The 23,327-nt window shown below is 44.1% G+C and overlaps 2 protein-coding genes across 2 annotated transcripts in view; one reads left to right on the top strand and one right to left on the bottom strand.

The window, feature by feature from the left end:
• The first annotated feature begins 980 nt into the window (after window positions 1–980).
• Window positions 981–18,022, top strand: MRPS22 (mitochondrial ribosomal protein S22). The gene is made up of 8 exons (XM_024566177.3): window positions 981–1,169; window positions 7,285–7,448; window positions 8,496–8,660; window positions 10,547–10,690; window positions 11,004–11,087; window positions 12,402–12,547; window positions 16,514–16,622; window positions 17,888–18,022. Exons 1-8 carry the CDS (start codon window positions 998–1,000, stop codon window positions 17,981–17,983), a joined length of 1,080 nt encoding a protein of 359 aa, XP_024421945.2. The 5' UTR covers window positions 981–997; the 3' UTR covers window positions 17,984–18,022.
• Window positions 18,023–20,973: 2,951 nt separating this feature from the next.
• COPB2 (COPI coat complex subunit beta 2) overlaps window positions 20,974–23,327 on the bottom strand; it is a 34,818-nt gene continuing 32,464 nt past the window's right edge. Inside the window, exons 18-22 of the mRNA XM_024565743.3 lie at window positions 22,515–22,607; window positions 22,245–22,425; window positions 21,997–22,065; window positions 21,737–21,808; window positions 20,974–21,203 (exon numbers count right to left, since the gene is read on the bottom strand). Of these exons, the coding sequence (XP_024421511.2) occupies window positions 21,108–21,203; window positions 21,737–21,808; window positions 21,997–22,065; window positions 22,245–22,425; window positions 22,515–22,607 (511 nt within the window). The 3' untranslated portion in view covers window positions 20,974–21,107. The remainder of the gene's footprint in view (window positions 21,204–21,736; window positions 21,809–21,996; window positions 22,066–22,244; window positions 22,426–22,514; window positions 22,608–23,327) is intronic.

Raw genomic sequence — 23,327 nt, 5'->3', positions numbered from 1 at the left:
TTGGGAAAGTAGGTAATTGATTCTCAGAGAAGGGGCATGGCTGGGAGACACCCGGCCTGCATGCCAGTACCCCGACACCCGATTTCACGTCCAGGTGAGAGGAGGTGCTGGGAAGCACAGGACAGCAGTCATGCCTGAGTGCGGCACCAAGTCTGGTTCCCTCCTTCCCCACCCAGAGAGAATGAATTCACACACGGAGCTCTTACGGCGGCGCGGTGAGAGAAAGGAGGTAAGCTTAGAAGGTGTCTACCTGTCCCGCGAGTTCAAACAAGTGTTTAACTTAACACCTTTCTTTAGCCAGGCTTTGGGATAAGTTCTTAGTACAGGCACCAACCTGTAAGAGAGTAAGACCTGCACATCTGGACAGCTGAAACGAAATAACATTATCATTTAATTATTCATCTAGTCGTATATTTGACAAATGTTTGCTGTGGGCATAGATGTAACAAGCTCTGATGTCATTATAGTCAGAGGGTCATTGTCTTTATGGGGTGAGAAAAGTAAGTACAGATAAATGAGCAAAATAATCACAAACTGAGAAAAGGGCTATGAAGGAAAGGAGTAACGTTCTGAGAGACAATGAAGTGTATGAGTTGAAGGAGATGATGGTGCTGGTGGCAATCAGGGCTTGGATTCAGGAGTTATGTTTGGGCGTAGGGGTCCTGTGAGAAATTCGAATGGAGAAGTTTGAATGGAGAAGTTGAATAGGCAGTTGGATTTAAACTTGGGGCTGGAAGAAGAGTTTTGGGTGGGAAATATAAATTTGTTATTTACAGCCATTGAAACGAAGAGAAATCCCAGGAAAAAGGGCACTGGGGGCTCTATGCATAGAGAAGGACTCGGACACTTTTACGAGTGAACAAGCGGTTTACAGAAACAATCTATAAAAGGCTTTCGGCTCCCTCCTCCAGACTACATTTCCCAGAATGCCACAGGGAAACCGCGCGAGTTGAGAAGTGCTCCCGGCAGCCTCCGGCGCAAGCGGCCCTGGGTAATTATGGCGGCTCTCAGGGCGTCTTTGTTGCAGTGGAGCCTCTTGACAGGTTCTCGGGGTGCGAAACGGGTCTGTTTTCGGGCCCGAGGTCTGCCCAGGCATGGGGCCCTGCTACAGCCGATTCCTGGGCCCTGCGGGGCGAAAATGCCATGCTCTCGGTTCAGTTCCGAGGCCGGTAAGTGACCGGCTGGAGGTCCGCTGGAGCGTTCTGGGAGCCCAGCCTGCTTTTGGCTGGCGAGACCCACGCGGAGCCCCACCTGCACTCTACTCCTCCCCTCCCCTCCCCTCCGCGTGCCCTTGCTCTCGGTCGGCTCTCTTCTATACCTGCAGGGTCTGCCATCTCCCTTGTTTGTTCATTCGGTTACCCTCTTAACCAGCAGTGCTCGAGCTCTGCTTTTTGGAAAGCACCGTGCTAAGTGTCGGGGACACGGATTTTTCCCCGAAGGAATTCATGGCCCAGTGGGGAAGTGGCAGTGCATCGTGACCCGGACTCTGATAGGGAAACGCACATAAGACTGGAGCTCAAATTAGGTTGGAAAGGCAGGGAAGGGTTCCTGGAAATTTTTTGGTTCCTGGCAAGGTCATGACCAAAGCCAAGACCTGCATAACTATGCTGGGAGGAAATAAGGAGCATCCCAAGTAGAGAAAGCAGCATAAGCAAAAGTCCAGAAATGAGACTGAACACAGGTAGTTTGGGAACCCATTTTGGAGGTGGGATCGATGAGAAGGGTTGGTTATGACTTTGGATCTAGGTTTAAAAGGAGAACCGTGTCGCCTACCAAGGTTCTGAGTTAAGTGGTGGAGAGTGGTCCTATTTATAGCAAGACAGAAGATGAATTGTAGCAGCAGTTTTTAAGGGGGGAGGTAGAGGAGAGGAGGTAGGGGAGAAAAGGCAGTAGATGAAATAATGGGATGGGAAAAGAGGAAGAATTCAACGTTTGTTTTGGACACCTTAAATTTGAGGTGCCTCTGAGATTCAAGTGGAAGTGTCCAGTATGCACAGCTGGTCACTGAATGGCAACCGAAGCTGGGGGAAGGGGTCGGATTGAGGAAAGAGAAGTGCTGAGCACCTATTGTGTGCTGGCTCCTTTAAGGGACCCCGGGTGCCAGAGATGACTGCAAGAAAGGGTTCCGGTCCTAGAAAATCACATCAGCTAGCAGGGGACAGTGAAATAAGCAGACGACCTTAACTTTTTTTTCTAATTGATGTTGTGAGCCATTGGTGAATTTTAAGCATGGGAGTGACCTTAATTACATTTTAAAAAATTAAATATTTTTTCAGTTTTGAGATATAATTGACATACAACAGTGTATAAGTTTAAGGTATACAGCATGATGGTTTGACTTACATATATATCGTGAAATTATTACCGTGATAAATATAGTTAACATTTATCCTCTCATGTAGATAAAAAAGGAAAAAAAAATCTGCATTTGCTCTCTTAACAACTTTCATATACACCATACAGCCGTGTTAACTGAGGTCATCATGTCACCTGCCCATCATTACATCCCTAGTACTTATCCTGTAACTGAAGTTTGTACCTTTTGGTCACCTGTATCCAGTCCTCCTCCACCTCTAGTAATCACAAATCTGTTCTCTTCAGAGTTTGGGTTTTTTGGTGTTTTTTGATTCCACACGTGAATGAGATCATACAGTATTTGTTTTTCTTTTTGACTTGTTTCACTTAGCATAATGCCGTTAAGATCCATCCACGTTGTCCTAAATGGCAAGATATCCTCCTTTTTTATAGCTGAATAATAACACACCACACCTTATTCATTCATCCGTCAGTGGACACTGAGGTTGTGTTCACGTCTTGGCTATTGTAAATAATACTGCTGTGCACGTGGGGGTGCAGATATCTCTTCAACATAGTGGTTTTGTTTCCTTGGCATACCGTATTTTTCGGACTATGAGATGCACTTTTCCCCCCCAAAATTTGGGAGGAAATGGGGGTGTGTCTTATAGTCCGAATGTAGCTTACATTTACATTGGTGAAATATGGTATTTGTGCTATGAAATATTTTGCCACATTTTTTGCTTCAAAATTTTTTTTCCTATTTCCCTCCTCTAAAACCTAGGTGTGTCTTATGGTCCAAAAATATTGTGCATTCCCAGAAGTGGAATTGCTGGATCATATGACAGGTCTATTTTTAAATTTTTGAGGAAACTTTGTACTGTTTTTCATAGTGGCTGTTCCAATTTACAGTTCCACCAATAGTGCAGAAGGGTTCCCTGTTCTTCACATCCTAGCCAGCATTTGTTAATCATTCGTCTTTTTGATGCTAGCCATTCTAACAGGTGTGAGGTGATGTCTCATTATGGTTTTGATTTGCATTCCCCTGATGATTAGTAATGTTGAGGACCTTTTCAGGTACCTGTTGGTCATTTATATATCTTCTTTGGGAAAAAATCTGTTCAGGTCTTTTGCCCACTTATTAACTGGATTGTTTGTATTTTGCTGTTGATTTGTATGAGTTCTTTATATATTTTGGATATTAACCCCTTACCAAATATATAGTGTACTAATATTTTTTCTCATTCTAGGTTGTCTTTTTATCTTGTTGATTGATTCTTTTGCTCTGCAGAACCTATTTAGTTTGGTTTTGTCCTCTTTATTTCTTATTTTGTTGCTGTGCTTTAGGTGTCACATTAAAAAAATCATTGCCAAGGCCAATGTCAAGGAACTTTTCCCCTACATTGGCTTCTAGTTTTATGGTTTCTGGTCTTTCATTGAAGTCTTTAATCCATTTTGAGTTAATTTTTGTGAGTGATATAAGATAGGGGTCTAGTTTCACTCTTTTATGTATGAATATCCATTTATCCCAGCATCATTTATTGAAGAAACTATGTTTTACATTGCATATTCTTAGCTCCCTTGTCAAACATTACTTGACTATATATATTTGGGTTTATTTCTGGACTCAGAGTTGTATTCCATTGGTCCATATGTCTGTTTGTATGCTAGTAACAAACTGGTTTGATTACTATAGCTTCATAGTATAGCTTGAAATTAGGAAGTGTCATGCCTCCCACTTTGTTCTATCTCAAGATTGCTTTGGCTATTCAGGGTCTTTTGTGGTTCCATATAAATTTGAGGATTGTTTTATCTATTTCTGTAAAAAATGCAGTTGGAATCTTAATAGGAATTGCATTCAATCTATATATGGCTTTGGGTAGTATGGACATTTTAACTATTAATTTTTCCTATCCATGAACATAGGATACCTTTTCATTTACTTGTGTCTTCTTTGATTTTTTTCCTCAGTGTCTTGTAGTTTTCAGCGTAGTGATCTTTCACTGTCTTACAATTTTATTGTTTTTGATGCTATGATAAATGGTATTTTTAATTTCTTTTTCAGAAAATGTGTTTATATATTTCTTATATATAAATTTATATATATATGGTAGTATATATATATATATAAACTTGTTAGTATATAGAAACACTAATTTTTAATGTTAATTTTTGTATTCTGCAACTTCACTGAATTTGATGTAACATTTTCTCGTATTTTCTATACATACAGGATTTTTAATATAAAATCATGTCATCTGCAAATAGAGACAATTTTACTTCTGATTTTCTGTCCTGGTGCCTTCTCTTTTCTTGCCTAATTGTTCTGGCTAGGACTTCCGGTACCGTCAGGTAGTAGTGATGAGAGGGTACCCTTCTCTTGTTTCTGATCTCAGAGGAAAGGCTTTCACCCTTCCGCCACTGAGTATGTTAGCTGTGGGCTTGTCGTATATAGCCTTTATTATGTTGAGGCATGTTCCTTAATTTGTTAAGAGTTTTTATCATGAATGGATGTTGAATTTTGTCATATGCTTTTGCTGCATCTATTGAAGAAATGATAAGATTTTATCACATTCATTGAGTATGTTGAACCATCCTTGCATCCCAAGGATAAATCCTACTTGATCATGGTGAATGATCTTGTTAATGTGCTGCTGATTTCAGTTTGCTACTATTTTATTGAGAACTTTTGCGTTTGTATTCATCAGGGATACTGCCCTGTAGTTTTCTGTTAGCGTCTTTTTCTCGCTTTGGTATCAGGTTAATGCCAGCCTTTTAAAATGAGTTTGGAAATGTTCCCTCCTCTCTGGTCTTGGAAGAATTTGGAAAGGATTGGCATTGATTTCTTAAGTGTTAGTAAAATTCACCTGTGAAGCCATTTGGTCCTGGGCTTTTCTTCATTGGGAGATTTTTGATCACTGATTCAATCTCCTTACTACTAATTGTTCTGATTTTCTGTTTCTTTCTGATTTAGTCTTCTTAACAAATTTTTTTTTATTATAGTTTACATTCAATATTATTTTGCATTGGTTTCAGGTGTACACCATAGTACAGCTTGGTAGTTAAGTACAGCATAGGAAATATAGTTAATAATATTGTGATAATTCTGTATGGTGCTAGATGGTTACTGGAAATGTCAGGGAACACTTTGTAAAGCATATGACTGTCTTCCTGTGTTAATATCAGTAGGCTGTGTTTCTAAGAATCTCCCAGCTCTTTCAGGTTGCCGGTGTGTCAGCAGGTGGTGGTTCGTAGTAGCCTCGTGATCCTTTCTTTGTATTTCTGTGGCCTCAGTTGTGAAATTTCCTTTTTCATTTATAATTTTGTTGATTTGGGTTCCTTTTTTCCTTGATTAGTCTAGCTACAGGTTTGTCAGTTTTGTTTATCTTACCAAAGAACGAACTCTTTGTTTTGTTAATCTTTCCTCTTGTTTGGATTACATGTTTAAGAGATTACTCTGGTGGTTCTGTGGAGTGTGGTTTATAGTGGAGTCAGAATGGAGGCAGGGAGACTGGTACAGAGGCTAAGGCAAGAGATGAGGGTGACTTTGACTAGGGTGGTGGCATTGGGCAATGGAAGATTAAAGAAAATTGATGAGGTATGACAGGCAGTATATTCTGTGTCAGTGTCCTTTTTTTTCAAATGAAGATAATCATAGTGTTTATGGGGTAGTTGTAAGGGTTACATGTGCTGTGTAAAGTACTTAGCTCAGTCAGTCCTGGCCCATAGTAAATCTCTAACAAATGTCAGCTGTTAGTATCGTTACTACTACTGCCATTGGCTTGGTGTGGAGGGTAGAGGAAAAGTCAGGAATGTGGAGGGTAAAGGAAGGTGTTTGGCTCACATGCCTGTTGGATGGTAGTAAGACAGGGAATAGTAGGAAGAGCAGGTTTAAGACAGGAGAAGGTTGATGGGGTCTGCTTTATTGAAGTGCATGTGAGGTGTCCATTGGATATTTGGATGGAAGATGATCTTGGCTAGAGATTCAGATTTGAGCGTCTCCAACATACAGAAATAACTAAAGTTTTAAAGGCTAGGAAGTCATCTGTTGAGAATGTGAGAAGGGAGAAAAGGAGGAGGTAGTTCAGAATCATCAGGGACACCAGCAATTACAGGACTAGCAGAGGAAGAGTGTGGCTGGGAAGGAATGGCCTTTTTTCCCTGATGGAAGTGGAAATGGAGGTCAGGCAAATGGATAGACACACTGCATGGGGCAGAATTGGGATCCGAGTCTCCTCTCCTGTCCAAGGCTCATCCAGGCCACTCTTTTCTAGCTTCAACGTCTCAGCCTAGAATTCTTTCCCCCATTTTTCTCTGTCTTGTTTAGGCAGAAGACATCTTTGACCCCATCATGCTCTACGTGCTCCCAGGCTATGTGTGATTCCTCCTCAGCAGTCACACACCTCCCCGTGCCCCCCTGGTCTGCAGCACTCACACACCTCCCCGTGCCCCCCTGGTCTGCAGCACTTACGCTGAGGAGCGCTCTGGTGGATTGGGATTGTTCTAGGCTCTAGAATCAGATAAACCTTGGTTTAAATCCTGGCTCTGTCACTCAGTAGCTGGGTCTTTAAGCAGGTTGTAGTATCCTCGTTTATAAAATTGGGGCATCAATATTTATTGTGGGTAATGGTTAGCATTCTTGAAGCTGTGTGTTAGGCCTGGCATATAGGAGACAACTCTGTAAATGAAAGCAATTATTATTACTACTACTATTATTATTATTATTATTCCATTAATTACTTTTTTCCTGTTACTTCCTCCACTAGACTTTGAGTGCCTTTTTAGCAGAACCTATGTCCTCATTGTAAACATTCAATAAATTTTAAAGGAAGGGATGAGCCAGTAACTGCATCTCATAGATATTAGCAATATGTGTATTGAGGTGGATATTGTGGACACTAAATCATTTTTATTTTTAACTTTTATATTTAGAGGTCTTGTTGGCTTGTCATTTTTTCCATTTCTTATTTGCTAAAATTATTTTAACAGAATCTGGTAGCTCGGAGATCAAGAAACCTACATTCATGGATGAAGAAGTCCAAAACATACTTATCAAGATGACAGGCTTGGATTTGCAGAAGGTTTTTAAGCCAGCTGTACAAGAACTGAAGCCCCCAACCTACAAGCTAATGACTCAGGCACAGTTGGAAGAGGTACATGAATGCAGGAATATTGGTAGAGAATACCTCTCTTTACAGGGTTAAAGAAGATTACCAGAGGCCCCTCCACATGTTGATAGTTGTTCTTCCATGGGCACTAATGAGGGGGAATCCCAGGCACAGAACTGAGAAAGGGAGTATGAGTGGGCAGGCAGAGGGTCGGTGAGCAGGCCACAACTAGGCAGACTGGGCAAGTGGGTTGGCAGGTCTGGGTGTCCAAGCACAGCACCCTATGCTCGAGCACCCTTCCTTTGTGCTGCCTGCTCCAGCTCCCTTCCTGGAGGAGCAGGTGTCCTGAGCTGCTTTGAGGCTGAAACTTTGGTGAGCTTATGAGATCCTTCTGAATAGCATCCTGCTCCAGGCACCAGGCTTCTCCTGGAGTCATAGGTATTGAGTGCTTTGTGGAAAAGGCTTCAGTTTATAAATATGTGAAGCATTATTGCTCTTCTTTCTAATTCAAAAGTAATTTATAATCATAGCAAAAATTCAAATATCTGAGAGTGTTGTATATTACGTGAAGAGCCAAAGTCCCCCTTCACCCTCGGGTAACCGCTGTTGACAATGTGATTCGAAGCAGTGCGGTCAGTGGTTAAGAACATGGACTTTGGAGTTGAGTTTTGTAAGTTCACATCCGTGCACTGCAAGTCCTAGCAATTTACTTAACATTCGTGTGCCTCTGTTTTCTCACCCATAAGGTAGTTGTGGGCCACATACATTCAGAGTATTTGAACAATACCTGACACACAGCACACACCCAATAAATGAAACCCTTTATTCTCTTTCAAGCAGCTTTTGTGTCCTGGCTGTGCCTCAGAACATCCCTCTGCTGTTCTGAGAGTGGTTGAGCCTGTAGCTGGTACTCTCAGCCAGACCACGGAGGCAAAGACCTGGGCCCAGGAGCCCACTCACTGATTGACTCACTGACTCTTGGCTATGGCTTCTTCTCTTGTAGTCCTTAGCAGTTTTGATTTCTATCTGCTCTTGTCAGGTGATCCTTTGGTCTGTAACCATGTGGCTTTCCTTAATATTTTATTTCATTAGGCTACAAGACAGGCAGTTGAGGCAGCTAAAGTACGGTTAAAAATGCCACCGGTTTTGGAAGAACGTACACCAATAAATGATGTGTTAGCTGAAGATAAGATTTTGGAAGGAACAGAAACAGCCAAATATGTGTTTACTGACATATCATATAGCATACCACATCGGGTGAGTATATGTCTAATTGCGAATTAATCTTTATTTGAAATTCTAAGTGGAGATGGGACCAAGGGACAAGGGTCAACTTCATGTGACCCAGCTGTCTCTGAATCTTCCACACCAGAATTTCTGTGTCTGGTTGAGAACATTCTGGAAGATACAGCTTAAGGAAGAAGAGAAATGCAGACCAGCCCCACACGATGTTACCATTTCCCTGCAGATTATGAACACAGTATATTCCAGGATGACTGCAGAGGAGGAGCCAGGAGTGCTGAGACAGAACAAGGGCGTACAGACAGAAACCCACTACCAAACCACAAATAGGCAAAAATCTTCAAGGCAATGGAAGAAGGGAGATTCTTTCTGCCCAGGTTAGACTCACTTCCTTAGCTGATGCTTTTTGGAAAGACAGTGTTTCTTTCCTCTAAGTATTTGATGATATGAAAAACCCAGACTGCCCGAAGGATTTTCATTTTCAGAGTTTGCAATAAGAAGGGCACAGTTCCCCGGGTAATTTTCAGATAGCACCACTTTGCTGTAGTTTTTTACTATCTCCTCTTCCCTCGATTGGCATTTTCAAAAGAACACGCTGACAATTTTAAAATATGTCAGTTTTGTGTTTGAGCCTTTTCAAGTAAAGAGTAAAACCTGTAATTTATAATACGGTTCAGCCCACAAAATGCAGTAGAATAGCACACAGTGTCTGGGAAAGGGCCGCCCACATCAGTCTCTCATTATACACGATCAGGGTTAGGAAGGAGACGGGGTCTGAGCGATTCCCGTGTCTGTGCATGAACCACCCACACGTCTGGCGTGTACACATCACAGGGTCTCATTGTAATTGAGATTTTTCCTTTGAGGTGCTTTAACGGATGTTTACAGTGCTGTGAAGGCTGCTTTGTGGGAGCGTTCTATAACCTGAGAGGGAGGAGGGAACTTGGAGTTCAAATTACCAAAATAATTTCGAGGAACAATTATGTTATTTTGACATCTGCTATTTTTTATTTCAATTTGCAGTACTTGATGAAAGTTTTAATTATATTATCCTCAAAATACACTCAGAGGCTCTTTTCCTCTGAAAAATTGAGTCAGTCCCATCAGGTTAATTAATTAGATATGTGTCAATTATCTGCTGTATGCAAAAGCTCTGTGTAAGTTACTCTGGGTGTTGCAAAGAGTTATAGTCCACAGTCCCTGCCCTTTCCCGGTTCTGTAACAGCATTAACAATATCTGAGAGGTGTTCAGAACCTTGCACATGGTAAATTCTCAGTTGAGTGGTGCAGAGGGTTAGTGTCCACCTGCCTCAGATCCGGCAGTTGGAAGAGTGGAGAGACCAGAGGCAGGTGGACCAGTCAGTCGGACACATTCATGTCTCATGTCAGTATGAGGAGTCACAGAGGTGTGGGTTAATATTCCATGTGTTTGGGTTTGTTCCTTTTATCCCCAGAACTTTAAATGTAGATCATAAAATAGTAAAGTCTGTTTAAGTGAGACTTTGGCATGGGGAAATGAAACAATTTGAAGAGGTTTTATAGCACTTCTTTCTTCCGAAAGGCATTTAGGTGAATCTCAAATCAGCTTTTTTAGTTGAACCATTTTATGGATTGAGCCCATTTTAGGATCATGGCTGGCACTTAGTAAATACTTTCGTTTTAGATTTCCGGTTGTCAGAGGTGCAGCCGTGATTAGTGAAGAAAGTATTGAATCTTAGCCAAGTTTTGGGGGTTAAAATTATCATTGAAGTCATGCACATGATTGCACTTTATGTTTTCCAGTTGTACTTTATATCTTTATATTGTTGGTTGCAAATTATGCTTACAATGGTGTTGAGGGGGGCACAGGAACTAAAAACAGGTCCTTATAAACTCATCCTTGACTATGTTTTCTCTTTCAGGAGCGCTTTATTGTTGTCAGAGAACCAAGTGGCACACTACGCAAAGCCTCTTGGGAAGAACGGGACCGGATGATACAAGTTTATTTCCCAAAAGAAGGTCGGAGAACCTTAACACCAATAATTTTCAAGGAAGAAAATCTTAAGGTAAGGTTATTTGGTTTCATAGCCTCAGTGGTGATGACTTCTTTGTTGAAACAGTGGGCTGTGGTGCTGCTGAGCATTTTGCTTTGGAAAACACAGATAAACGTTTCTAATGATAACTCGACCAGAGTTACTTATCTTGTAGCCGGGATTTGAATTCAGGTGTAACGGTTACAAAACCTGTGTTATTTCTACAAACCTTGCAGTGGGCACTGATGTGGCCTATGTGCGGGTGGGCAGGCCTGTCATGGCGTCAGGATAGGAGTTGAACTCTCACGTCTGTCCATCCACTTCCAACTCTGCTGTGTGCTTTTAGACCATGTACAGCCTGGACCGGCATTTTGATGTCCTCAACCTCTGTGTTGCCCAGTTTGAGCCAGATTCTGCTGAATATATCAAAGTGAGTATATTTTCCAGTTTCTAAAGTATGGGCTGAAGTATGGGTGTAAGATTTTTAATCTAGCACAGTGAGTTAAGTTATAAGCTTTGATACAGGGGGAAGAGAGGGGAGATACCTGAACACCTGTCAAGGACCTGGTGTTTACCAGGTAGATGTTTTACCCTTACAACAACCCTTGAGTTAAGGGTGAGAGAATTTAAGCTTGAAGGCTTACGTAGCTTGCTGAGTTGCGCAGATAGTGAGTGGTAGAGTTAGGGCCCAAACTTGATGACAAGGCCAGTTCTTTTTTTCAATTTTTCATACAGGAACAAAGTTACTAAAATTTACCAAAATGTAGAGTATGGGTCTTACAATTCAGTTTAATAAGTACTCATGGAGTAGCTTCTGTGTGTGAGGTAGTACTGTAGATAGTGTAGGTGACGAGAGGAACTAGGGTGGGCTGTGCTGTGTTAAAGCTTGCAGTCCAGAAATGATTGTGGGGAAGTACACGGAGAATTTCCCACCTGAGGTCTGAGAGGTCAGGTGCTCGAAGAAGGTTACCATGTGCTCTCGGGAATGGCTACAGGGCTCTTAAAGAGGTTCTGCAAGGGCAGGGGCGTTGTGATGGGCAGAGTTGGGTGAGGAGAGGTGTTTCAGGTGGAGGGGACAGTATGAACAGGCTGGAAACAACAGTGTATGCTTGAGAAATGGCCGGTCATCTGGTGTGCTTGTGCATGTGGTGTCTGTGCAGGGGGTGGTTCAGGGTTAAACTAGAGGGGTAGATGGGGCCCTATCACAGGTGACCCCAGAGGCATCTTGACTTCAGTCAGCAGGTCTTTGAAAGCCGTTGAATGTAGGACTGCCCTCATCTTAGTCTTCATTTCGGAAGGTCAGTCTGGCAGGAGAACTGAAGGAATGTTAGTTACTAAGATGGGAGTAGTTGATGGTTAGGGCAGCTGAAGAGATGGGGGAAGAGGGAAGGAGTGAAAGGATATTCTGGATTTTCCCCCCCTAGTAACCGGGAAACAAACAATGGTCTATTATATCCAGTGGTCTCTCTATATAATTGGTGCTTTATAAATAGTGTTTGGCTGCTGAGAAGTAATCGATCTGGCTGTGAATGTTTGGTAAACTTGTTCCAGGCTGCCATTTGCATCCACAGTGGGGAGCTGGTCTAAATCTTACCTACTAGTTAATAGCAGTGGAGGCACGGGGATACGTGGACCTGATTTTGCTGGTACTTTCTTGGGAAGTACTCACACTGAAACGTGTGTGCAGTAATGCCACTCACTTTACTTTCATGTTTCTGAAAAAAATTGCATCTTATGTGGACAGATTCATCATCAGACCTATGAAGATATAGATAAACATGGAAAGTATGACCTTCTACGTTCAACAAGACATTTTGGTGGAATGGCTTGGTATTTTGTAAATGAGAAAAAGATTGATGGTTTACTGATTGACCAGATTCAGAGAGATTTGTAAGTATGATCTTAATTAGCAAGTAAAAGAAACCCTTACTGCCGTTATTATGAATCTGTAGTTAAGCTATGCTGTTTCTCCAGTGGTAACAGTGTGCTGTCCATTGATAAGTAGCTTTCACTTGCCGCAGTTTGTTTATGGGTGTGTTCTTCCAGCGTAACCCCGTTTTCTGTGTTTGTTTTTGTTACGTAAACACAGCTAGAATTCTTGGAAAGAGTGAGTGGCTTCGGATCTGTTCTGTGTATCTGGTTATTGACTTATGCCTGGTGTGGCCAGTGCTCGTGGGTATCCGTGAACTTTCCACACACTCAAAGGGCATTAAGTAAGAAATATAAATAAGTTGACCAAGCTTGGGGGTGGGACGGTGTGCTTGTTTTTCTAGTAGGACTACTTCTAGGGCTTTACAATAAAAGTCATCATTTAACTTATGAAAATACTCTTGATATTCCTTGGCTTTTGCAAGATTTGTAAGGCATTTTTGGGAAGGTTACATTTTTCAAAGTCGCATGAAACAAAGAATGTCTATAGTTATGTTTCAGCATGCAGGCTAGTATGCTCACAGCCTTCTGGCTGAAGTAATAGGGTACTTTATAACTTGTGAGAACACTGAAAATTGTTTTGAGTACCTATTGACTGGGTTAGACAGACCAAATGACAAGGAAAAGAAACCAACTAAGAAAGTCAGCTTTCCACAAAAAGCCCTTGCTGGACTCAAAATTCTGAATTACAAGAAGGAGGTTTAATGAATTGCCACCTTCTGACTGAGGTGTTTTGACTCACAGAGTGTTTGCATGTGATCTGAACCATTTATACAAAGATAAGGCATTTGTAACTAAATAGAAGGTGCCACAGGCATGTCTAATAGATACAGCCCATATTTGGAAACCATTATTTCTCACAGAAACAGCATTCTTTAGGTGATTTCCAGCCAGCCCGCTGCAGCATGTCTGGTATGAGCCAGCGGAGAGGGCAGGAGTACCACGTCTGTCCAGAAAGTATCCAGCCATGAACTAAGAAAAGGAGGCATATATTGAAGAAGATACAAAATACAAGAATACTGTTCTTAGGACAGTGACACCTCAGTAGGCACCTTGGGACTTCACACAGTTCTCCCAATTGCCATCAGCTGCCCCATTGTATTTTCCTGAATGTTATCGACAGTTTGAAATCTCTTCTCTTTCAAAGGTGATTTTAGTTTTGGAGAAAGTTGCAGGGTGCCACATCTGGACCTAGAGGTCCTGAGTCACTAGGGTGATTTGATGTTTTGCCAAAAATCTCTGCGTGAGATGTGATGCATGTGCAGGCAGATGGCTGTGATGGAGCAGCCAATCACCAGTTGCTCACAGCTGCGCCTTCTGAATCATCTGAATAGCTTCCGTGGAGGAATGTTCAAGCTCAACGCAAAATTTGCTGCAGATTTGCTGCTCTTCTGGCTCAGTCCTTTTGCATGTGACAGCCACATAGTACACGTGCTCAGTGAACGGTGTCTACCTCCCCCCACTGACTAGTACAGTGAAGTCGTCATTCTTCACACATGTGCACTCCAGTCCACTCTCCAGTTACACTGATGTCCGTTCTTGTTACATTAACAATGGTTGGACTTTTTCCGGACAGCCCTGGTATACATACTCTCATCCCAAATAAACTGGGCTGGCTGGTGGTCATGAGGCTACTCAAAATTAAATTGCCTTTAGGTGCATTATTACTCACATCACCTGTGAATGAATTTTCTTAAAGTTTCTCAAATGTAATCATTCTGAATTTTACTATGAGAACAATATAACTTTTTTATAAGAAATTAGAGCAACACAGAAACATCTGAATTTGAAAATTAAATTTTTTAAAAGATTTTATTTATTTTTAGAGAGGGGAAAGGAGGGAGAAAGAGAAGGAAACATCAGTGTGTGGTTGCCCTTCATGCGCCCCCTACTGGGGACCTGACCTGAAACCCAGGCATGTGCCCTGACCAGGAATCAAACCAGTGACCATTTGTTTCACGGTCGGCACTCAATCCACGGAGCCACCCACACCAGCCAGGGCTGAAAATTAAATTCTTTATTGAAGTATACTAATATGTGATAATACTCATTATGCCATGTAAGCTTTACATCTGAAGCACTTTATTCGTGTGTGGGGAAGGAGTTTTGTGTACTGAGTTCACTTTCCCTACTCTACACAAGTAAAACTGTTCCTGTGGGAATTTGAACTGGAGAGCTTGCTACAAATCCCAGGCTAGCCAGTAGAGGGTGTGTGTCCTCACTGAGCGGAGCCCAGGCCAGAACATGGATTCAGCAGACATTTCAGACTCAAGTCCCACTGTTGGTTTAGAACTGAGATTCTTTCTGAACATGTAAATTTTTTTAAATTTCAGATATGGCTGGATGTGAAGCTAAATCATTGAGACACAGCCCTCATGCTTTAGCATGAATGTAATGAAGCCATAAACAGGATTCTAATATACAAAAACCCAGTTAACGCTCTTTATGGGGCCACCTGCTGAAGCTCTAAAGGGACTTATTTTTATATTTTGAGATGTTTTGTTGCCAGGTTTATTGGACTTTGTTAGATTACAACAAGCATAGTAGATTTATAATTAACATTTTTGAACTTTTTCCCCTGGAAAGTTTTACTACATGAGCGTGTCTGGTTTCTTAGTTCCCCCAGGGGAGGGCCTTTCGGGCAGACAGGCCTTGGGATGAGCCCCAGGGTGTTTCTTCAAGGCTGGAGAAATTCTTTACCTATTCCCAAGTCACCGCACTCTTTAACCCCCAGCTCAAGTGATAGGAAAGGAGAGAAGGTTGAAGGGTGATAGCTGGGGGAACACAGAATTAGAGGGTCCTCACTGCCCTCCAACCAGGAGCCAGTATACGGCAGAACCTCAAAAGCACAAACACACTAGAAGGGTTATTTCTAAATATCCGCTCAGTTTTGAGGTGGCGAATAGTAGAAAGGTGCTGACTATGTGAGAATATAGTGATTTTTTGCTAAAGGAAAGATTTTATTATTTAAGGGTTCTTTTATTATTTTTTATTGATTATGCTATTACAGTTGTCCCAATTTTTCCCTTTGCCCCCCTCCACCCAGCACCCCCACTCCCTCAGGCCATGCCCACACCACTGTCCATGCGTCATGCATGTAAGTTCTTTGGCTCCTCCATTTCCTGTACTGCACTTTACATCCCCATGGCTATTCTGTACCTATCTAGTTGTACTTCTTAATCCCCTCACCTCTTCACCCATCGCTGATAGCTTTCTAAAAATGTAGGTACAATCCTGAGTTGGTTTTTTTGTTCTGGCTTCATCACAGACAGCTGTGTGACACTGAAGTTAGACTGCTGAAGTAGAGCTCGGCTTTCCTTTGTCTGGTGGGCGTGGTTTCAGATTTGCCTCACTAGGATGCTTTCTTTTTAATGAGTTCCTGTAAATATACAGGTAGCCTGGGTGTCTTTCCCTGGACTCCTAATAGGCCTCTTGCAAGGGGCCTTTATCCACTAGTTCAGTCTCAGTGAAAATTCTGTTAGTAGGAGATGACACTGGTACACGTAAAGGCAATGACTTTGAGTATCCCTCTGACCACCAGCCTCTGGCTCACGTGGGATGAAGGTATATTCCTGCCGAGCTGGATTACATGATTATCTGCTCGTGAACTGGGTTGGCCTGGGAATCATCTCCATTAAGAATGTTTCATGAGATATGATGCTGCTTCCAAAAATAATTCAGCCATTTTTAGAATATATTCACTTCATGAGTTGGGCACTGTGTGTTCAGACTCCTGTCCTACCTAATGCAGAGTTGGTGTGAAGCCTAAATTAATTTCCCTGAAAATGCTTTTGAAAATATAAAACTGAAGGATTAAGAAAATTGTTTTCTGGCCCAAGGAAGCTTGAAATGTAATTTAGCTTTAAGTTGGCACACCCTTTTGTAGGGCCTAGCAAATGGAGAAAACAGTAAACGCTTTCACTTTAGAGCTGATGATGCCGCCAGCTTGGTGCGGCTGTATCACATCCTCCATCCAGATGGCCAGTCAGCTCGAGAGGCGAAGGAGCAGGCTGCTGAGGGATTACATTTAATTAAGGTAAAGTGAGTTTTTCTACATTGGCTCTTGGGTGGTAATTAATTTGGGAAATCTGAAGTAGGTTATGTTTAATGGGAACTCAACAGATTTGTGGTCTTGAAACAGTGGTTAAAGCCCCAGATATCTTCAGCCTGGACACTAGAAACAGTGCATGGGGGTGGGGGCTGGAGCAGCTGCAGGTGGTGTCTGAGCAGGTCAGCTGGTGGGGCGGCTGCCCCCTTGTTCTTTGGAGGACCATCGTCTGATCAAGGCAGCAGCAGGGCATGGCGGAGGACTCGGCAGCACAGATCACCAGTGCAGCTTCCGCTCCTTCAGTGTGGTCACACTCTTGTTCAGGTGTCCAGAAGGGGAGATGGCGGGGCTTATATATTACCAATAAGTTGAATTATTGTTTTGAACTACAGACCCCTCAAACCATGAGTTTACACATATTCCTCTGTAAATGTTGATAGTTCTTTTCAGGAAGGGAAGGGGAGATCATTGTATAATTTCCATCTCTTCTAATATTCACAATAGACATGGTTTTGTGTATCTGGCTTCTATCCAAGTATTATCTTGTGCATTTGCAAAGCAGTTAAAAACTTTATTAAAAATAAAACGACCAGTGATGAACACTGTAGGTTAGGGTCGTCAAACTCATTTTCACCGGGGGCCGTATCGGCCTTCTGCTTGCATTCAAAGGGCCGGATGTAATTTTAGGACTGTATAAATGTAACTCCTCCTTAACTAGGGGCAAGGAGCTCCACGCTGCTGCCTGGTAGAAACAACGTAGAGGGCCGGATTCGGCCCTGGGGCCTTGTGTTTGCCACCTGGGCTCTAAGAGGAGGAGAGAGAAACTACAGCAGTAACACTGATTTTATGATAAGCCAGAAAAGGCAGAATGCTTTTGGAAAAAAAACATTTAAAATGAAAAATTATAGTTTGCTGATTCTAATCTTCCAGATTTCTCTTGAACATAATAGCTCTCATTTTGATTTGGCAAGAGGTACTAGATGACCAAATTTTTTTGTTTTTTTCCTGAATGATGGCAGCCATATTAGGATACTTCTGGTGTTTAGTAAGAATTAGTATTTATCTTTGAATTGTGAGGAATACTGTTTTTCTGTTGCTTTTTGCTTCATAATCAGAAAAAATTATTGTGGAACTTGGAAAGCCTTTAATCTGGTACTCTGCTACTACCGAAATGGTAGTGGTGTCTGAACTAAAAAATTTATAAACGGTGTATGTTTAATTGCTTTAAAACATTTTTTTTTTAATTTAAACAGGTTTTTGCAAAAACAGAAGCACAGAAGGGAGCATATATAGAATTAACACTGCAAGCTTATCAAGAAGCATCCATTAGCCATTCTGCAGCTTCCTGAAAATATTTGTCAAATAAATTTCATTTTGCTAAATGCTAACTAGCTTTCTGTTGATGTTGATTGAGCTGAGTGTTTAAAATTGTCAAAATTAAAAGGTACTGATTTGGAATATCCTATAATAAGGGGGGACCCCCTTACGGATCGAACCACGGGGATCTACGCACTGTGGAGGCCTGGCGTGGAGGAGCCAGTGCCAGTTTCCCGCAAGTTAGGACAGTGGCGGGCACCCCGGCCCTGGAATACGAGCTCCACGAAGGCAGAGGCCCGCTCCCCGAGGTCTACAGGCCTCCTGTGGGGGATCAAGAGACGGCACGGGCACTCTCTGGGCAACAGAGGGCGTCTGAGCCCCCAGAGAGCCCAGGGGAAAGCCCTAGACCTGGCCAGACAGGCTGCTGCTGCCTCCACGGGCTCCAACCATGGGGCCTGGTCTTGATCAGCTGGACCCACGTTCTGCACAGGTGAATGTCTTCCGCAAACACCAAGGACAGGAGGCCACCAATACCTTCGCAGAGAAGGGGGTTCGAACTCTGGGGGAATGAGGTCGAAGCGGTCTCACTCCCTTCTTGGGTGGTGTAGAAGAGACTTTAGAGAGTTGAAGGAGCCCAGTCAGTTTGCGGCTCCAGGACAGGGTAGGGGAGTTGCAGCCTAAGCGAGACTGTTAGCTGACCAGGCAGAGCACAGGCCTGAGACCCCCCCTGGAGAACCTGTCCGTGGGCGTGGGTCTCACCCGCCAGGACCTTTCCACCTAGCCCGGAACCGGGGCCGGCCCCACACCCGGACCGCAGGTACCCAGGTCTTCCCTGGGCACTCTGCCTCTGCAGGGGTAGGAGAGCTGCTGGGAAGTGTGGTCCACAGGAAAACGCGTGGTCCTCTGGGTGGCAGGGAGGGCTTCCAGTTCTCCGGACACGAGTCTAGGGACCCTGGGAACCTGGCCTGATATCTCAAGGGTGGGGAACGTTTCCCCGAAGGCTCATCTGAGGGGGCCAGCCTGCGCCTGCGCGGCCCCGCATCTTGGCCCGAAACCAGCCAGCTGCGGCTCGGACAAAAGCCATCTCCTGGGGGCCTCCCCCCTGTTCTTCCATCCGTAAAGGGGGAACCCTTTACGGATGGAAGAACAGGGGGATCTTCGCTGTGGTGGAGACGGTACGGAAGGGTCTGCGGGTTTGCCGCCACATAGGCCAGTTGCTCGCAACCCGGCCCCATGGGTCTGAGCCCCATGGAGGCAGAGGGCAGCTTATCGCTGGATGCAGGTGTACTGCGGGGTGAAGGGCCGGCGTGGGCACTCCCCGGGCAAGAGAGGGTGCCTGGGCCCCAAGAGAGCCCCCAGGAAAATCTGCAGCCCTGGCCCCCGTGGCTCCAGCAGCCTCACCAGGCTCCACCCTGGGGCCTGGTCCTGCTCACACAAGCCCAGGTTCGCTGCAGGTGAATGCCTCTAGCGGACACCAAGGACAGGACGCCTTCGATGCCTTCACGGAGCTGGAGGTTCGAGCTCTGGGGGACCGAGGTCACAGCGCTCACAGTCCCTTTTGGCATAGTTTAGCACAGACTTTAGAGACTGGAAGCAGCTGGGTCGCAGTTTGCTGCCTCGGGACAGGGTGGGGCAGTTTGAGCCAAAGCAAGACTCTTAGCCGCCCAGGTGGGGGGCAGGCCTGAGTCCCCCAAGGAGAACCTGTCCGTGGGCCTGAGTCCTGCCAGCCTGGGCCCGCTCCACCTGGGGCGGAACTGTGGTCAGCCCCCCGACCTTGCCCTAGTTCCCCAGGTCTTCCCTGGGCACTCTGTCTGGGGGGGTGGAAGAGCTCCTGGCAAGTGTGGTCCACGGGAAAACACGCGGTTCTCTGGGTGGCTAGGAGGGCTTCCAGTTCCCCGGACACGAGCCCAGAGACCCTGTGAACCTGGCCTGATATCTCAAGGGTGGGGCATGGTTCCCCGAAGAAGGTTCGTGTAGGGGGGCCAGCCTGTGCCTGCGCAGCCCCGCGTCTTGGCCCGAAACCAGCCAGCCGCAGCTCGGACAAAAGCCATCTGCTGGGGGCCTCCCCCCTGTTCTTCCATCCGTAAAGGGAGAACCCTTTACGGATGGAAGAACAGGGGGATCCTCGCAGTGGTGGGGACCGGACGGAGGGGTCTGCGGGTTTGCCGCCACGTAGGCCAGTTGCTCGCACGTTGGCCCCATGTGTCCGAGCCCCGTGGAGGCAGTGGGCCTCCTATCCCGGGATGCAGGTGTCCTGAGGAGGTCAAGGAACGGTGTGGGCACTCCTTGGGCGAGGGAGGGTGCCTGGGCCCTGAGAGAGCCCCCAGGAAAATCCCCAGCCCTGGCCCCCGTGGCTCCAGCGGCCCCCCTAGGCTCTTCCCTGGGGCCTGGTCCTGCTCACGCGGGCTCAGGTTTGCCACAGGTGAATGCCTTTTGCGGACACCAAGGATGGGCGGCGGCGGCTGCATTCATGGAGAGGGGGTTCGAACTCTGGGGGACGGAGGTCGCAGCCGAAGTGTGTGTTTGAGTGCCTGGATATTAATTTCTCTAATCATATCAGGTAAGTGTAGCGTTAGGAAAAAAAGTACCATGCCTTTTTCTGTGTCACAGAGCCCAGCTTAAGGAGGTCAGAGGAGCTGGCGTTTCGGACCCATATTCCAATCGATGCAAGGCAGGAGAGGACCAAGGCACTCAAGATTGTGGGAAATAATGATACGTGGTTAAGAGAAGAGGCTAAGAGAATTATACTGTAAGAATTATAGTACAGCCAAGAAAAAAATGTGATGATTTAGTGACGCAAAGAAAAGAGAATGTGGAATGATCTGTACAGTGAGGTATAGTTCTGGCCCACCACTGTAAAACTAGATGTCTATTTTCATTATTTAGAAAGGAAACTTTGAAGTGTCTTTAATAATTCAAAAGATTTTATGATATATGGTCTAATGACAGTTTAAAAAAAAAAGCCCCTGTCTATTTTAGTTAACAAGGGAATAACACAATGACTTAGATGCTACACATAAACTCCTAAAACAACAAGGGAGTTTATCAAAATCTAAGGAGTTTCTTTTCGGAGGCCCCAGCACCGTGGCCAGGGTGACCACTACTACCTGTCCATAATAATGATCTGTTCAGTCGGGTAATGGGAAACATTACTATTCAGTCATCCAAAATCTCTTCATCCAGGTTGATATCTGTTGTGTCAATATCGTCTAATTCCAAATTATCCAAGTCTACTTCCAGTTCAAGTAAACTCTACAAAGAGGAAGAAGAGGGTGAGTTGTACTAGGTTAAAGAAAAGTTCTGATCCCTGATCCAAGGAGAACTGAAACGATACAGTCACACCGTGGCGCTACTGCGGGCTCAGTTCCGGGCCACCACCATGAGCTCAATGAAAGCAATCACGTCAATTTTGTTTCCCAGTGCACATGAAAGTTATGTTTACACCCTACTCTAGTCTGTGAAGTAGCATTATGTCTAAAAATGCACATACCTTAATTTAAAAAGACTTTACTACTGAGAGATGCTAACCAGCATCTGAGCCTCAGCAAGTCGCAATCTTTTTGCTGGGGTGGGGGGCTTACCTTCAGTTTGTAAAAAACAGTAACTGAAGTGCAATAAAAGGAGGTATGCCTCCAGTCAATCAAAAAGGGTTTCCCCTTTCCAAGCCCCTGCTCGGAGACTGATCACATCACTTAAAATGCAGAGGCCCCACACCTTGCAGACATGCCAGGAGAGGGAAGGGTGAGGCTGGGGTTCAAGGGGAAGTTGGGGGATGGTGGCCATACCTTTTCTTCTTTGTTGGCTGAGTGGGATGCTATGATAACAGGATTAGGAGAAGCAGGTTTCCCATCGAGCTCCTGAAAGCCCAAGTGCAGATAGATACATAAAGACATAGGAATCTGTTCAGGAATTTAAAGTCCACTCCCCCCCCCCCCCCCCCCCCCCCCCCCCCCCGCCCCAGGGAAGCTTGATCAGGATTAGGAAGTGGGAGATAGTGGTTCATCAACAAATCTCAACAAGATTATCTCATTAGCATTCTACTGACCTGCTGAGCTGTAGATCTCGAGGGCTGAAAGCCTTTTGCCTCTTCCATAACATTTCTTTCTTCATTTGGCTATCAGAAAACAAAGCAATAATAAAATGAAGTATTTTGAAGTTGTAATTCATCTACGAAGTAGGTTTAAACCCCAGATATTAGCTTTTATTCCAACAATATATGTAGTATTGTTCAAAATGTTGAGTTGTGAATGCACTTTCACCCTGTAGTCACACCAAAGGAGGTCTGCCACTCACCGTGACGAGTGGGTATTGTTTGGCTGGCCACAGACTGGCATGTGTCTCCTTCACCCATTCTTCCGCAACAAAGGCTTCTTTTAATCCAGGGAAAAGGTTTTCATACTCTGTTGGATCAGCAAGGGATTCTGCTGCTTTCTGATTGACTTTTGAGAGACTCTCTCTCCAGAGTTTCACCACCCTAATACAGATATCATGGGACCAGAGGGAGACTAAATACATGTGCTGTTTTTATTCGAAACATTTCTTCCTAAAATTACAAGTCTGTACCTTGAAACCTGACTGGGTAAGTAAGTCCGGGCCAGGAAGGCAGCTTCTGGCAGTCGTCCAGTTCTAATCAAGAGCTCCAGGCAAGCATCAAGCCTAACGATTAAAAAGGAGAGGCGATGTTGCCAAGAATAAACACTGTGCTTCAACACTGGCATTTAACACATTAAGAGAATGTCCATTTAGTGATGCTACGTCAGCATTCCCTCCCCAACTCCCACACAAGCACCTCGTTTCTGTCACTGAGCCATTAACTTGTCATCACCAGTGTGTTCCACAATCAGTGGACTGCAGGTGTTGCGAAGGGTGAGAAAGCTTTTGTGACCATTTTCAAACTCCTTGTTTTAACAACTCCTAAGAGGAATTGAAAGGGGCTTTTCAAGGCAAGTTAAGGCAGCTGGGATAAGCACCTTTTAAAAGCTTCAGGAGATAAGGGAACACGAACAGGTTCCCAGGTAGGAATACAGGGTGGTGTCTCCAACATGGGCTGTGCTGGACAATTCAGCGGTGTCCAGTAAGAAAATAACCCAAGTGTCTATTTTTTCTTTCTTATTTTCATTTTTTTGAGTTGGATAAATGTGTTTTAGAATTCAGAATTCTTTGGGTTTTAGAAAGGTAGTACAGTACATATACTATACATTACCTAATATACTGATATTATCAAATAGAAATGAAACATTAATATTCTGCAGCAACATAAAAACTAAATGACATAAAAACACACCCAGTGGCATAAAGGTAACAAGTATTTCAGAGTTCTGGTCAGGTTTTGCCATCAAATAAAAGTTACAAAAAAACTCTTCAGAATATTTTTGG

This window comes from Desmodus rotundus, chromosome 8, assembly GCF_022682495.2.
Source record: "Desmodus rotundus isolate HL8 chromosome 8, HLdesRot8A.1, whole genome shotgun sequence".
NCBI classification, from domain to species: Eukaryota; Metazoa; Chordata; class Mammalia; order Chiroptera; family Phyllostomidae; genus Desmodus; species Desmodus rotundus.
This window is presented reverse-complemented; position numbering and strand designations above follow the sequence as displayed.